The following is a 14,894-nucleotide window of genomic DNA, read 5'->3' as shown; positions in this document are numbered from 1 at the left end:
AAGATGATGTGAATATGCGTGTATAGTATTGACAGTTAGAAGGGGAATGGATAGATGTGCTTAACTAAAGGAAAGGTGAGTATGATTTAGAATGAATTGGAGACTAACCGGAAGAGGTATAGTGGGATTTCCAAAAGCATTCAGCTTTGTTCCCACTGAAATGACAGTGGCCTGATTTACATTTATATTAAGGCTCTTTTACACCACAGTGGTAGTATAAAGATGCTGTAAGAGGGGGTATGTTTTATTTACACTCACCTTCAGTCCCTTGGACTGGGTAAACAAGCCTAAGTGTAGATGAGAATCAGGCCCTAAAAATTTTATCATTGACGCCAATGTGACCAGGAAAAGGCCAAACCTGAGTACTTTGGAAAATTCCACCTAAAAGTTTTAAGGCAAGCTCTAAACAGAGACAGCATGTGGAGATTTCCGGACAGTCAATGTTGCAGCAGAGATCAGAGTGACATTTAACTGTCAAGAGTTGACAACTGGATAAGTAAACAATAATAGATTGTATTTTTTTTGTCAAATTTTGGGGTAACAGCAACATTATGATGACAGAAAAAATGAGGGAGCTCATAGCTCTTTTCAAGGAAAATACAGAAAAATATTAATGATGGGATGGGATTTATTACTAAGTGTATACAACTAATCCCCTTAAAAGAGTAGCTTCAATGATATCCCTTGTATAACTGTATGCCTGCCTGCAGAGATTTGCACCAGTCTGGCATTCATTCCTACTGTAATAGTAATGTTAGCCTTCTTTTGTAATTCTTCATTATAGGGACGTAACTGATTTACTTTTAGTGTAAAGTTTGTAATATTTAACAATATTTTAGGGTTTTATTTTACTCTTTTTGCTTCTGTATTCAATATGAGTGTAAGAGGTAGATTGTTTGAAACTGATGTAATTCTGCTTCTTGCAGAGGATTTCTTAAGACAATGGATGGCTCTGGCCTGGGGGAATCATACACAGCTTGGTGTTGCTAACTGAAAATAATTCCATTCAAGTTATAGCTGAGAATTCAAATTTGAAATCTCCTTTCTGACTTCCAAAGAGCTAGTCTCCTTTAGAACTCAGTGGTGACTGGCTAATGTCGGTGTGTCCATATCTGTCAGAAGTGCTAGGCTAAGAAAGTCATAGCCACATAGTGATTTCAGAAGATCTCTTTCATGTTCAGAGGGGAAAGTATTAAACAAAATGGATCAGAGCTGGGAATCCGTATAGGGCAAATAGAGGGTATTACAATATCAAAATGACAGAATAATCAGGGCCGGCTCTAGGCACCAGCAAACCAAACACGTGCTGGGGGCAGCACGTGGCCAGGGGCGGCATCCCGGCCAGCCTCACCGCCCAGTGTGGGCCTGCCTGTGGCTGCCCAGAGCAATGGGCAGGGCAGCAGAGCCAGCGACATGCAGGGGAGCGCGCGCTCTTGCTGCCACACGTGGCCGCCTGGGAGGAAGAGTCAGAGCCTCAGTGCTGGGTGCAGAGGGAGCCTACTTCCCCCTGCACCTGCAGGACCGGCCCCGGCCCCGCGCCTCGAACTGCCCAGACCCCCCTCCCCACTGCCCGCTCAAGCTCTCTCTGCTCCAACACAGCGCCCCGCTGGCTCCCCACAGCCCACCCGACCCGGAGCCCGCTCCACCCCTCTCCCACTCTGCCCCGCCGCACGGCGCACACCCGGCCACTGAGGTGTCAAGCCCAAGAGCAGCAGCGCTTTGGGAATTGGCGAGTGACCCGCTCTCCAACCCCTCCCCCCGGGCCCACAGAGAGCTCAGAGGTTAGCGGGCCCAGCCTATTGCTGGGGGGGCTGCTCCTGACACAGACCCCGTGCAGGTTTGCCGCTCTGTGGACATGAGGCGCGCGGGGCTTCCCGCCCGGGACAGCCAGCAGCACACAGCGGAACACGCTCCCACCACCCCGGAGAAGTGCGGGGGCTGGGACAGCGTGTCCAGTGGGGCCTGCAAAGCCTGTGGCCGTTGGTAATCGCGCTGAGGGGCGAAACAGCAGGTCCCCCTGCCTCTGCTGGGGGTTGGGCCAGGAAAGCAGACCCGAGGTGCACCCGCTGCTGGGAACTTGGGTGGCAGTGGCCCTTGAGCGGCTGCGTGCGGGTTTGGTTTTGCCAGCTGTCAGGAGGGAAAAGGTGTGTGTGTGGGGGGGGTCAAGGGGAGACCCTCCCCCTGCTCCGTGAGGAGCTTGGACCCTGGCGCAGCCAGCACCCCACCTCGCTCCTGCGCCCAGGTATTTGCCCGGGGCAGGCAGCTGCACTATCGCTCCGGCCCCTTGGCATTTCCGCAGCACCCCCGGGAGCCGCTGGCCGCAGAGTCCCTCGCGGCGGCTGCAGGCAAGCTCCACCTGGCGGCTTCTCTCTCTCCTCCTGCAGGGGAAGGGAGCGCGCGGTGCCCCCCTTCACACCGGGGAATGGTGTGTACAGCTGCAGAGAAAGGGAAGCAGGGGGACCCGGGCCACTTCACCCCTCCCCCAGGGCGCTCCCACGTTTCCGCCTGTGCTGGGGAGAGGGGACACGGTGGGGAGAGGGAAAGGAGATGGAGTTCGGTCAGTGGGGGGAGGTGGGAGTGGACTGGGGCAGGTTTGGCTGGGAGGGAAGAGAGGGCGCAGGGTGGATTAGGTGGGGAAGAGAAGGGGCGGGGGCTGAGTCCAGTCACGGAGAGGTCCGGTTTGCCTGGGAGGGGAGACAAGCTGGAAACTGGGTTCAGTGAGTGTGTGTGTGGGGGGGGTGTCGGGATGTGTGTGGAGGGGAGACAGGACATAAGCTGGGTTTGGCTGGAGGGCGTGGTGGGAGTCAAAGAGCCACAAGGTGAAAGGGGCACTTTCCTCCTCAGTGCCTGTCCTGGTGGGGGGGCGGCTAAAATTTTTTTTGCTTGGAGCGGCAAAAAACCTAGAGCTGGCCCTGAGAATAACAGTTGTGAAGTGGAAAAAGAAGCTTTCCAAAATGGGTGTACAGAAGACATGTATTTTAGAGAAGCTGAGCGAGAGCATCAGGAGCATAGTGGGATAGGATTGAAGATCAATGAGTTAATGCCTGTACAATGCTATGAAGATGTTAATTGCTAAGAGTTATCATTCTTATCAAACAATAAACATTAAAGAAAAGAGAAAACAAGAAAGGATTTTTAAAAAGCACTCATTGTCCCAAGCAGTGGTTTTCAACTTGTGGACCACAGACCCCAGGGGGTCTGCAGACTGTGTCTAAAGGTGACTATGAAAATAAGGTTTCAGATCCCAGAAAAAGGCATTTGTTTTTTCTGATCCATCACAAGTATGTGAATTCCCCTACCTAGAAGCCAAAACTTAGAAGTGGTGGTGTTACCAAGTGGTGTTACCATGAAAACCCACAGTTCAGCCCTTTTTCACTCTGCATTAAATGCCATGCTAAGCACCTACAACATTTAAAACGGAACTCTGTTCAGTCAGTTTTCAGTCTTTCTGAAGTTGGGGTTTGCGAATCACATGTTGAGTTTCTACAGGGATTTGCACCTTCTTTCAGAATGTTTTAGCGGTTTGGAAATGAAAAAAGGTTGAAAACCACTGGTTCAGAGCAACACGTGTGAGGGGAAATCATCTATTTTTCTGTGGAACAGCATCTTCCTGCATGTGTGCACCTAGCACAGTGGTGATCCCTAGCCTCACTGGGGTCCTTGGCACTATCACAGTCAAATAATAATAATAATAATGATAATAATAATAGTACATACTGAAATCACAGTGACCATATCCAGATCATAGACACAATGCATAAGACTGAAGTTTGGCCCCTGCCAACTTTCTCTCTCTGTCTCTGGAAATCATTCCTATTTAGGCAACACTTAGGTATCTACTTAAGCATCTTCATGCATAGGAATGGACTTAAACATGTGTTTAAGTATGTTCTTTAATCAGGATCTCTATAATCACAGTTCAGAGATCCTAACCTGAAGTTTGCATTGAACAAAGAGGGGCTCAAATACTATGATCATGGGTAGACAGAGAGCATAGTTTATGGCTTCTTTTTCATCCTCTGTGTGACAGCAGGGAAGTTGTAGTCCAATTAAAATAAATGTAAAAACAAATTAAAGCAATCTCACAATTAGTTTTTAAATACCTATCTGTTGTATTCAGTGAACTTGTATGCATTCTGTTCACGTCTGGAAAGTTATTCCTAAAAACACTGGAGCTGTGTTTAGCTTATTGTGTAAAAAATTTTACTTGGTCTGTGTTAACTTTGCTGGACAATCTGTCATTTATTTATGTATTTGTTTTTGTTTTTTTAATCTTAGCAATTGCAGCAGGGAACATTTAAAACTTTTGATCTTTGGTTGTCATTGAAGTTCACTATGTTCCCAAACTTTAAAAGTATCTTCACAAGCAAAACCAATGTTTTCCATGAACCCAAAGACCTGTTTATCCCTTACTGTGTTTATTTCTTCTAGTTGCTTGTTGGAATCATGGCCTTTCTGACTGGAATGTTAACATTAATGCTCCCAGAAACTCTTGGAAAACCATTAACTAATACTTTGGCGGAAGCTGCAGAACTGGGAACAAACAAGAACAGCTGTTCGGGAAAATCACCTCCAGCACAGAGCGGTGCAATGTTAGAAAAGATAGAGATGCTTAGCCAAGTATCACACAGTACTGATGAATAAAACAACATCAAGATTGCTGTCACCGGTTTTAATCCTCATTAATTAAATAAGACCATTTTATTACAGCAACCTGACTGTTTTAATGCACACATCTTTTAATTTGTATGTAGTTTTGCCTTTTCAATGGGGGCAAATATAAAAAGGGCTGGTAGAAAATTTGAAAGGATTTTTAGAGCCACTTTCAAATTTAATCAGATGTTAAAAATCTGTTTCATTTGCTGTGACTAGTTGGAGTGATTATTGTTCATTTGGAGGATATCTGAATATTCACAGAATATTTCCTTTCACTGTTTTAAATTTTCTGCACTGTGCTTGTAATCGCATAATGAAATTCCTTGTCAATAACTGTCTGATTATATCTGACAGACACAGGCTTGTGATTTATTAACATGGTAAATTCAAGTACAGGGTACTACTTCAGTAGAAAAGGCCTAATTTATTCACAGTTGCATTAAATCTTAGTAATAATGCAACAGGTTAAACACAGATAAAGATTTATGTTTTTCGAACTTTCTTCTCTGGAGAAGTGCCATTGCTAAAAATAAAAATATACTATGTAACAGCTTCTGAAAAAAATCTCAATTTGCAGAAGATGCAAATAATCTGTATACTATTAATTTTGTTTTATGACAGATTTTTTTTGTTTTGTTTTGTTTTTTGTTATTTAGACAGAAAACTGCTTTGGGACTCTGCCACAGTATCAGCAAAGTCTATATATACAGATAACATCTGGTATTTTTAAAAACCTTATTCATTCCAGACTGTTAAAGTAAATGGTCCTTTCCTAGTAATTTCAGTTCAGACCTATCATTAGTTTCTTTATATCATCGTAGAGTAATAACAGCCTCTGTGCAAAGCAACCATACAGGGTTTATGTATCTTTTTAGTGCTCAAAATAGGATTTAAGTAGAACTTAAGTAACGCATAGGCCTTGTGCAGACTCTGCACAGGGCCAGGCACTTAGGCAGATCCTGAAAAGTATTTAGGTGCCTAGTTTCAATAGGAGTTAGGTACCCAAATACATTTGAGGAGCTGGGCCTTAGTGAATAACTGATATATAACTGTTAGCATGAAAACATTATATTTCTCATGGACCATCTATCTGTAGTTCAATTTTTTCCAACATATACAGAACCAAATGCTAAAAAGCTTGGTAGAAGAAACCTTATCAACCATTACAAATGGATTAAACAGTCACTAATCCCTGCAGATGCCTGTAAAATATCCAGAGCCAGTGGAATCCAATTGGGAGCCGTAAGCAGAAATATTTGTGCTTTCCCACTCACAATACTAAAACTGGAAAGTACTTATCATAAAAAGTGAATGGGGGGGGGAAAGAGTTCCTTAAGATACTGTGCTTATGCTTAGTGCTCGCTCTGAAAACATCTCTATTATAGCACTTGTGCTGATACATGAGTGATGGCAACTGTAGAGAACACTAACAGGGACAGATTGAGGGCACCATTTCAGTCTAGCTGCTATTTTAATAATGTTCTATCCCAGCACTCCCTTTTTAGTATATGTCTACAGCTAGCAATTTCTTCCATACCTGTGCAGCCTTCTGTATTGTGCATAAAGATTCTGTGTGCGGTACAAGTAATGGTTTGGACTCTTCTCTCAGTTATATCTGTACAGTTCCTCTGACATCAATACGTTTTGAAAGCAGAATATGGTTCAGTATCGCCGTGCCTCTCGAACAGGAAACAAAGTGTCTCTCTTCAGTTATAGCATTGTCCTGGAGTTCAAAGTAGTATCCTGGGTTCAAACTAAGGACCAAATAATGTCCTGTGTAGGGGAAAACATACCTAGAAGGCTGGAAAAATCAGCAAGTCAAAATTTAGGGAGTTTCTATGGGATCATTTTTGAAAAATCATGGCAGACAGGGGAGATTCCAGAAGACTGGAAAAGGGCAAATATTGTGCCCATCTATATAAAGGGGAATAAGAACAACCCAGGAAACTACAGACCGGTCAGTTTAACGTCTGTCCCAGGGAAGATAATGGAGCAGGTAATTAAGGAAATCATATGCAAACACTTGGAAGGTAATAAAGTGATAGGGAATAGCCAGTATGGGTTTGTGAAGAACAAGTCATGCCAAACTAATCTGATAGCTTTCTTTGATAGGATAACAAGCCTTGTGGATAAGGGAGAAGCAGTGGATGTCATATACCTAGACTTTAGTAAGGCATTTGATACGGTCTCGCATGATATTCTTATTGATAAACTAGGCAAATATAACTTAGATAGGGCCACGATAAGGTGGGTGCATAATTGGCTGGATAACCGTAGTCAGAGAGTTGTTGTTAACGGTTCTAAATCCTGCTGGAAAGGATAACAAGTGGAGTTCCTCAAGGGTCTGTTTTGGGACCCATACTGTTCAATATCTTCATCAATGATGTAGATATTGGGATAGAGAGTACGCTTATTAAGTTTGCAGATGATACCAAACTGGGTGGGGTTGCAACTTCTTTGGAGGTTAGGGACATAATTCAAAATGACCTTAGCAAGTTAGAGAAATGGTCAGAGGTAAACAGGATGAAGTTTAATAAAGAGAAATGCAAAGTGCTCCACTTAGGAAGGAACAATCAGTTCCATACATACAAGATGGGAAGCGACTGTCTAGGAAGGAGCATGGCGGAAAGGGATCTAGGGGTCATAGTGGACCACAAGTTGAATATGAGTCAACAGTGTGATGCTGTTGCAAAAAAAGCAAATATGATTCTAGGTTGTATCAACAGGTGTGTTGTAAGCAAAACTCGTGAAGTCATTCTGCCACTCTACTCTGCACTAGTTAGGCCTCAGCTGGAGTACTGTGTCCAGTTCTGGGCGCCACATTTCAAGAAAGATGTGGAGAAATTGGAAAGGGTACAGAGAAGAGCAACAAGAATGATTAAAGGTTTAGAGAACATGACCTATGAAGCCAGGCTTCATGAACTGGGCTTGTTTAGTTTGGAAAAAAGAAGATTAAGGGGGGACATGATAGCGGTTTTCAAGTATCTAAAAGGGTGTCACAAGGAGGAAGGAGAAAAATTGTTCCTCTTGGTTTCTGAGGACAGGACAAGGAGTAATGGGCTTAAAGTGCAGCAGGGGAGGTTTAGATTGGACATTAGGAAAAAATTCCTAACTGTCAGGGTGGTCAAATATTGGAATAAATTGCCAAGGGAGGTGGTGGAATCTCCCTCTCTGGAGATATTTAAGAACAGGTTAGATAGACATCTGTCAGGGATGGTGTAGATGGAGCCTGGTCCTGCCTTGAGGGCGGGGGGCAGGACTCGACCTCTCGAGGTCCCTTCCAGTCCTATTATTCTATGATTCTATGATAATCCTGTGTGAAGGAGAAAGGGGGCATTGTGCTTCTCCCATCCTATGGGTGTCCTGATATTCAAAGGAAATCCCATAGAATTCAAGACATGTAACTAGAACTGGGGTTTTTGTTTGGAGACCCAGGCGCGAATTCAGGAAAGCACTTACACACCTTAAGCATGTAAGTAATCCCATCCCCTAATTTGGGGCAATGTGTTTTGCTGAATTGGGGCTTTGGTGCTATTGTACTGCTCCCTGACCACGTAGCTTCCTCAGCAGCAGTGCTCAACACCAGCAGCTCTCTACAAAATTCCCCCTCTCCCCCCAAGGGTGTTTTATAGTGCAGTAGAAAAACAGCATAAAATAATGCTAACAAGGAAGCAAATTGATATTTTAGCAAGAATTGTACTACTGACAAAGGTATGTTTGACAGTAGTGTTACATTATAAATATTACATAGCCTAAATATGGAGAGAGTGTTTCTTCTCTTAAAGAAGTTTAGATCCTTTGAAAAAATCTTTAAAGAGAGCCTAGATTTGAGAATAATAATTTCTAATCTTTTGGGGGAATATTTACCTCTGAATGTTCATGAAAAAAATCCCATTAACAGTGTCTCTTATTTTCTCCTTAACCTCTGTAGTGATTACGTTTGGGTCAATTATATCTTATTGCAAATTTATTCTTCTAATTAATGGTTCTGACCGTTCCTGATGATTTATAAGTGATTTGCTTTTTTAAGCTATTACATCATGATTGCTGGTCATTTTGGCTTTACAATGTTTACACTCTAAAATTGATATCACATTTGTATCATACACCTGTGAGGGTTATCAGACTAATACTTACTGGGTTAAGCAGATGAATGATTGCAATATTAACACTTGTTGAATCCTAACTGAAGAAAAATAATAAGATAATATACTTGCTAATTAAAATCAAGTGCATTTTAAAACTAAGCTTTACAATATATTTTCTAATTTAATGTCATACTTTAATGTCTTTTTATACATTTTAGTACATTTTATAAGGAAAAATAGCTATGAAAACATTGTATGCTAGAGGCCAAGTGCAGTGGGCTGTGCTCTGAATGTGTCACTAGCAGACAGCATCTCCCCTCATGATATTGTGTAGCTGATTCATAGAAGCTGAAGAAAGACCATGTTCCCAACTATGGGGGGGGGGGGGGGGGGAGCATAACTGGAGGATTCTCTGGCCTTGCCTTGCTGCTCTGTCAGCTTATGCCCACCCATCACCTGTATTCTGCCATGCAGAGGCCCTCCACGGGGTTTGTCTCTGCACCATGTCAGAGCTATTTTACTATTTTTATAGCCTTCCAAAATCCAGTCTCATCTTGTACAGTAGATCCATACTGCTAAAGGCCTCTGTGGATACTGGGTTTCCCTATATTAATGTGCCTAATGTACTTCTGAGATATTTGCCTAGCTCTTGTAACAAGTATAAAGGATATTAAGTATTGAGGTAATCTGTGGTATCAAAATAAATTCCTGTTGTATACAATAAGCAATATCCATGTTATTTACTTACTCACAAAGTCAGGTTAGAGGAAATCCATATAAGGTAGTTATTCTAGCAGCTGATTTGTGATATCAGATTCTATATACCAGCAATTGTATCCATTTTGGTAATAAGCAAGGGACGTAAATACTGTTCTAACTGACCTTGTCTACTGTGTTAAAAACAGCATACATAAAGTTAATATACTATGCATTATCAGGGCAATGGAATTTTGTTTTTTCACGTATGTATGTACTCAAAGTATGTATAACAATAAAGTGGAACATGCATTTAATCATTATCACCATGGCTTCAGAGGCAGTCATGCACTTTTATTTTTCCCGTATAAAGTCATTCATATGCAGTGGTGTTATAAACTCACACTGCGGAGCAAGTACTACCACCTGGAAGGTCCACAGAATGGTTTCCTTCAGGGACACTGTACTGATTTCAAGTTTTTGCATGCTTTGGGTTTACCGTTTCCACTTGTGTCTCTCTGTCATTTGTGTTTGCTGTTACAAGGCAGGATTTAGTTGCCTTGATGGCCAGGGCTATGCAAAGTAATAAGGATTATCACTTTGGGTGGCTCTGAAGTCTATTATGTCTATAGAGACTTAGATCATTGTGATATCAGAAGTAACTCAACCAATCACCACCCTTACTCTTCAGATAATGTGTATATGACTATTTCATTGGTTTTATGAGGAAGACTCCTCAGATGATGGATTAGTTGGTCCAACTGCCACATGCCCAACCATCAACCATACAAATCCACACAACTCTGCCAGTACAACCCTCTTTACCCACAAATCAGCACGTCCATCCATACAACACAATAATCCTAAACACACACAGCCTTTCATGACAGCACATCCTTCTCATTCACCACATGCATAAATCAACACAAATCTCCCTGTACAACTCCTCCTAGGTACAGGTCACCACAGCTACATACACAACAATATAACCAGCATACAAGTGGGATTCACACTTTTTTACACACAATTTCATGAATTACTCCCTTGAATCTGTGTGGGCTTTCAGTTACTTGTAGAATGTGATCCTTTTCTGACAAGGCTTTATATAAACTTGTAGAAATCTCTGAGCCAAATTAATACAGGCAGTCCCCGGGTTACGTACAAGATAGGGACTGTAGGTTTGTTCTTAAGTTGAATCTGTATGTAAGTCGGAACTGGCGTCCAGATTCAGACACTGCTGAAACTGACCGCCAGTTCTGACTTACATACAGAATCAACTTAAGAACCCCAGGCGTCCCCAAGTCAGCTGCTGCTGAAACTGATCAGCAGCTGATTCCAGGAAGCCCGGGGCAGAGCAACTCTGCCTGGGGCTTCCTGTAGTCAGCGCTGGTCAGTTTCAGCAGAAGCTGACTTGGGGACGCCTGGGGCAGAGCAGCTGGGGTGCTGCTGGGTTGCTCCAGTAGCGCCGCTCCTGGGTGCTACTGGACCAACCTAGCAGCACCCCATCTGCTCTGCCCCAGGCATCCTGATTCAGCCGCTGCTGAAACTGACCATCAGCGGCTGAATCAGGACCTGGGGCAGAGCAGCTGGGGTGCTGCCGGGTTGGTCCAGTAGTGCCCAGAGCGGGCGCTGCAGGACCAATCGGCAGCGCCCCAGCTGCTCTGCCCCAGAGTCCAAAACAAAAGTCTGGTCTGCTGGGGGGGGGGGGGGAGCACACTAGCTGCGCCCCCCCCCCCCCCCCCAGCAGACCAGGGACACAGGGAGCAGAGCCTCTGAGGCTTTGCTCTGGCAAAGCCTCAGAGGGAGGGACCCCGCCGCGGCTGCGGCTTCAGTCCGGGAGCCTGTGGTCTGCTGGGGACCGTCCCCAGCAGACCACAGGCTCCCGGACTGAAGCCGCAGCCGCGGGGGGGTCCCGCGCCTCTGAGGCTTTGCCAGAGCAAAGCCTCAGAGGCGCGGGGAACTGCCGCTGCTGCCGCTTCAATCTGGGTGCCTGTGGTCTGCTGGGGACCGTCCCCAGCAGACCACAGGCTCTCGGACTGAAGCCGCAGCCACGGCGGTTCCCCGCGCCTCTGAGGCTTTGCTCTGGCAAAGCCTCAGAGGCGCGGGAACCCGCCCGGTGCCCCTGGTCTGCTGGAGACGGTCTCCAGCAGACCAGGGGCACCGGAGCAGCTTACGAACGGGGCTTTCTCGCCCCGACTTCCGGGGCGAGAAAGCCCCGTTCGTAAGTGCGGATCCGACATAAATCGGATCCGCGTAAGTCGGGGACTGCCTGTAGTGACAAAAATGGCCTTGTGTGATGTTTGAGTTGATTAGAAAAAATGTCATTTAACACACATGGATAAGAGAGTATGATGACACATCTATCCCACACTAGTAGATAAGGGATTAATGGAACCTTTGGGAGGCCAAACAAAAAGCAGCCACTAGGAGGAGGACTATGAGGAGTGGCCAATCAGGGCCCAGCAGGTACATATAAAAAGCTGCAAGGGCAGAGCAAGTTAAATAGCTGCCTAGAGCTTGAGGAGAAAGGACTGTCTGAATTAGGCTGCAACTCAATAGCACCTTGGACAGAACAGAGGAGGCAGGAACCTGTGGAGAACAGGAGCCCCAGATGGGCTACTGAGACTGAAGAGGGTGCTGTGGCCATAGGGAAGTGGTCTGGGGAAACACAGCAATAGTAGAAGCAAAGGAACTCAGTAATACACACACCCAGTCTGGAGGGTCCTGGGCTGGGACTTGGAGCATTAGACAGGCCCAGTTCCTCCTCTCTTGGGCTACGTCTACACTGGCCCCTCTTCCGGAAGGGGCATGTAAATTTCAGCAGTCGTCGTAGGGAAATCCGCGGGGGATTTAAATATCCCCCGCGGCATTTAAATAAAAATGTCCGCCGCTTTTTTCCGGCTTTGAAGTAAGAATAAGAGCCTCCGGAAAAGGGCACTTTTTCCGGAGGATCGGGGCCAGTCTAGACGCTCTTTTCCGGCTTTTTTAAAAGCCAGAAAAAAGCGGCGGACATTTTTATTTAAATGCCGCGGGGGATATTTAAATCCCCCGCGGATTTCCCTACGACGACTGCTGAAATTTACATGCCCCTTCCGGAAGAGGGGCCAGTGTAGACGTAGCCTTGTTGTTGGGGAAATGGCTGGACAATTGACTATACTTACCATTGGGGAAAGTGGCGGACTAGGAGCTCAACTCCCCTGGGAGGGGGGAACACAATCAGTGAGACATGTTGGGGATAGCCACAAAGAGGAGTACACTGTGATTCCAGAGATTGTGAAAGGGGCTGTAGAGAGCTGGCAGAGATTGAGTCATGGGGTACAGACCATGGCGGTGGGTATCAGCCTTGAGCTAATCCCCTGGACTGCCAACAGGAAGTGTCAGCCAGTTGGTGAATGATGCACACTGTGATGGGTGAATATGGCAGCAAGAAAACAGGAGCATGCAAAGCAAAGCACCCTGCAGACCTTCCTTTCTTGCTGTCCCTCTTTAGTCCTTCAATTTATAAGTTACATTTTTTTCCACTTTCACTGAATGTCAAATTGGTGTATGTTATACTACTTTCTACAGACATACTCTTCTGAGTGCTTATATCACCAAATACCATCCTTACTTTTTTGTCTGTACCTTATTTGTACATGCCAGATGCCAATGATGTTTATGTTCAACTCCTGAAGTAAACTGAAAGGTACTGGGAGGACAAGGGGAATGTATCCCTATTGATTTTCTTGGATCTCTCAGTGGCTTTTGATCCCATCTACCACGGTATCCTTCTGGAGTGTCTGGCCGAGCTGGGTATTGGCGGCACTGTTTTGCAGTGGTTCCGGTCTTACCTGTCAGGACGCTTTCAGAAGATGGAGTTAGGGGGCTGCTGCTCAACTCTGTGGCGATTGTGCTATGAGGTCCCGCAAGGTTCCATCTTGTCCCCTATGTTGGTTAACATCTATATAAAGCCTCTGGGAGAGGTCATAAGGAGTATTGGAGGACGGTGCCATCAATATGCAGATGACACCCAACTATTTCTCTGTGACATCAGACCCAGACATGGGCGGCAGGTTTGTATAATTTTTGTTGGTGCCCCATTAGCCATGCCCCCTGCTTTCCCCCCCTTCCCCCGCCGTTAGCCATGCCTCTGGAGGTAACACGCTCGGGGCAAGATGGACACATGACCAGAAGTAAAAGGTATCATGTCACCCCTCTAAAAGGGCTTTTCCCACCATCCTCCTACCAACAGGGATTAGTTTGGCCCCCACCAAACCCCCCTCATGCAACTATCCTGCAGTTGTATTAACCCAATGGCTGTGTCTAGACTGGCAAGTTTTTCTGCAAAAGCAGCTGCTTTTGCGGAAAAACTTGCCAGCTGTCTACACTGGCCACTTGAATTTCCGCAAGAACACTGACAATCTCATGTAAGAAATCAATGCTTCTTGCGGAAATACTATGCTGGTCCCGTTCAGGCAAAAGTCCTTTTGCGCAAAAGGGCCAGTGGATAAAGCTCAGATTTGTTTTGCGCAAAAAAGCCCCAAACGCGAAAATGGCAATCAAGGATTTTTTGCGCAAAAGCGCGTCTAGATTGGCACGGACGCTTTTCCGCAAAAAGTGCCAAAACTTTTCCGTTAAAAGCATTTGTGGAAAATCATGCCAGTCTAGACGTAGCCAATGTGTGTGACATTAACTTGGGGGCATAGAGGCTGGGGGAAGTGTTTCCTCTAAGGCTATGTCTATACTCGCGGCTTCTTGCGCAAGTACAGCCATTCTTGTGCAAGAACCCACAGAGCATCCACACTGCCTACCTGCTCTTGCGCAAGGAAATTTACAATACAGCATGGTAAGAGGGTGTCTTGCACAAGAGCTATGCTCTTTTCTAACAGGTGTAAGCGCTCTTGCACAAGAGGGTAGTGTGGATGCTTGGCACGGATTTCTTGCGCAAGAAACACCTATGGCCATTGGAATTTTCTTGGGCAAGAGAGCGTCCACACTGCCATGGATGCTCTTGTGCAAAAGCACAGCTCGCACATGGCAGTGTGGACATGTTCTTGTGCAAGAAACTGCCAATGTAGACATAGCCTAAGAGTTTCCCCCCGTGAGCAGAATGAATTTTGTGTTGTGCACCAGTACTGAGTTCACGTGGCTTGTTTGGATGTGCCACTCAAGTTAATACATATTTTTAAACCTTTATCTTTTCTCTCTGCTGCCATGTCTCCTCCCCTTGTTCCAACAGCTCCCCTGGTGCCTGCTGCCCCCCAACTCCTCACCCTCCTCTGCTGTCCTGACTCCTTCCCTTCTCCCTGCCCTCAGTCTTCCTGCAACCTGCCCCCCCCCTCCATCAGCCCTTCTCTCCTCCTTGTGCCCACTCCTCCAGTAGCCCCACTCTGCTCATGCAAGCTACACCTCCTCATCCCCTCTCCTAAAACCTCCCTCTACACACCTGCCCTGCCTCTCTCCTTTGGTGCTGGT

General features: G+C 45.5%; 1 protein-coding gene across 3 annotated transcripts in view; it reads left to right on the top strand.

The window, feature by feature from the left end:
* SLC22A16 (solute carrier family 22 member 16) overlaps positions 1-9,763 on the top strand; it is a 50,150-nt gene extending 40,387 nt beyond the window's left edge. For all 3 annotated transcript variants that reach the window (XM_075923101.1, XM_075923100.1, XM_075923099.1), the window contains one exon: positions 4,432-9,763. In XM_075923101.1, the coding sequence (XP_075779216.1) occupies positions 4,432-4,644 (213 nt within the window). In that variant the 3' untranslated portion in view covers positions 4,645-9,763. The remainder of the gene's footprint in view (positions 1-4,431) is intronic.
* Positions 9,764-14,894: the final 5,131 nt, after the last annotated feature.

This window comes from Pelodiscus sinensis, chromosome 3, assembly GCF_049634645.1.
Source record: "Pelodiscus sinensis isolate JC-2024 chromosome 3, ASM4963464v1, whole genome shotgun sequence".
Lineage (NCBI taxonomy): Eukaryota > Metazoa > Chordata > Testudines > Trionychidae > Pelodiscus > Pelodiscus sinensis.
Note: the sequence above shows the minus strand (reverse complement) of the source record. Positions and strands in the feature narration are given on the sequence as shown.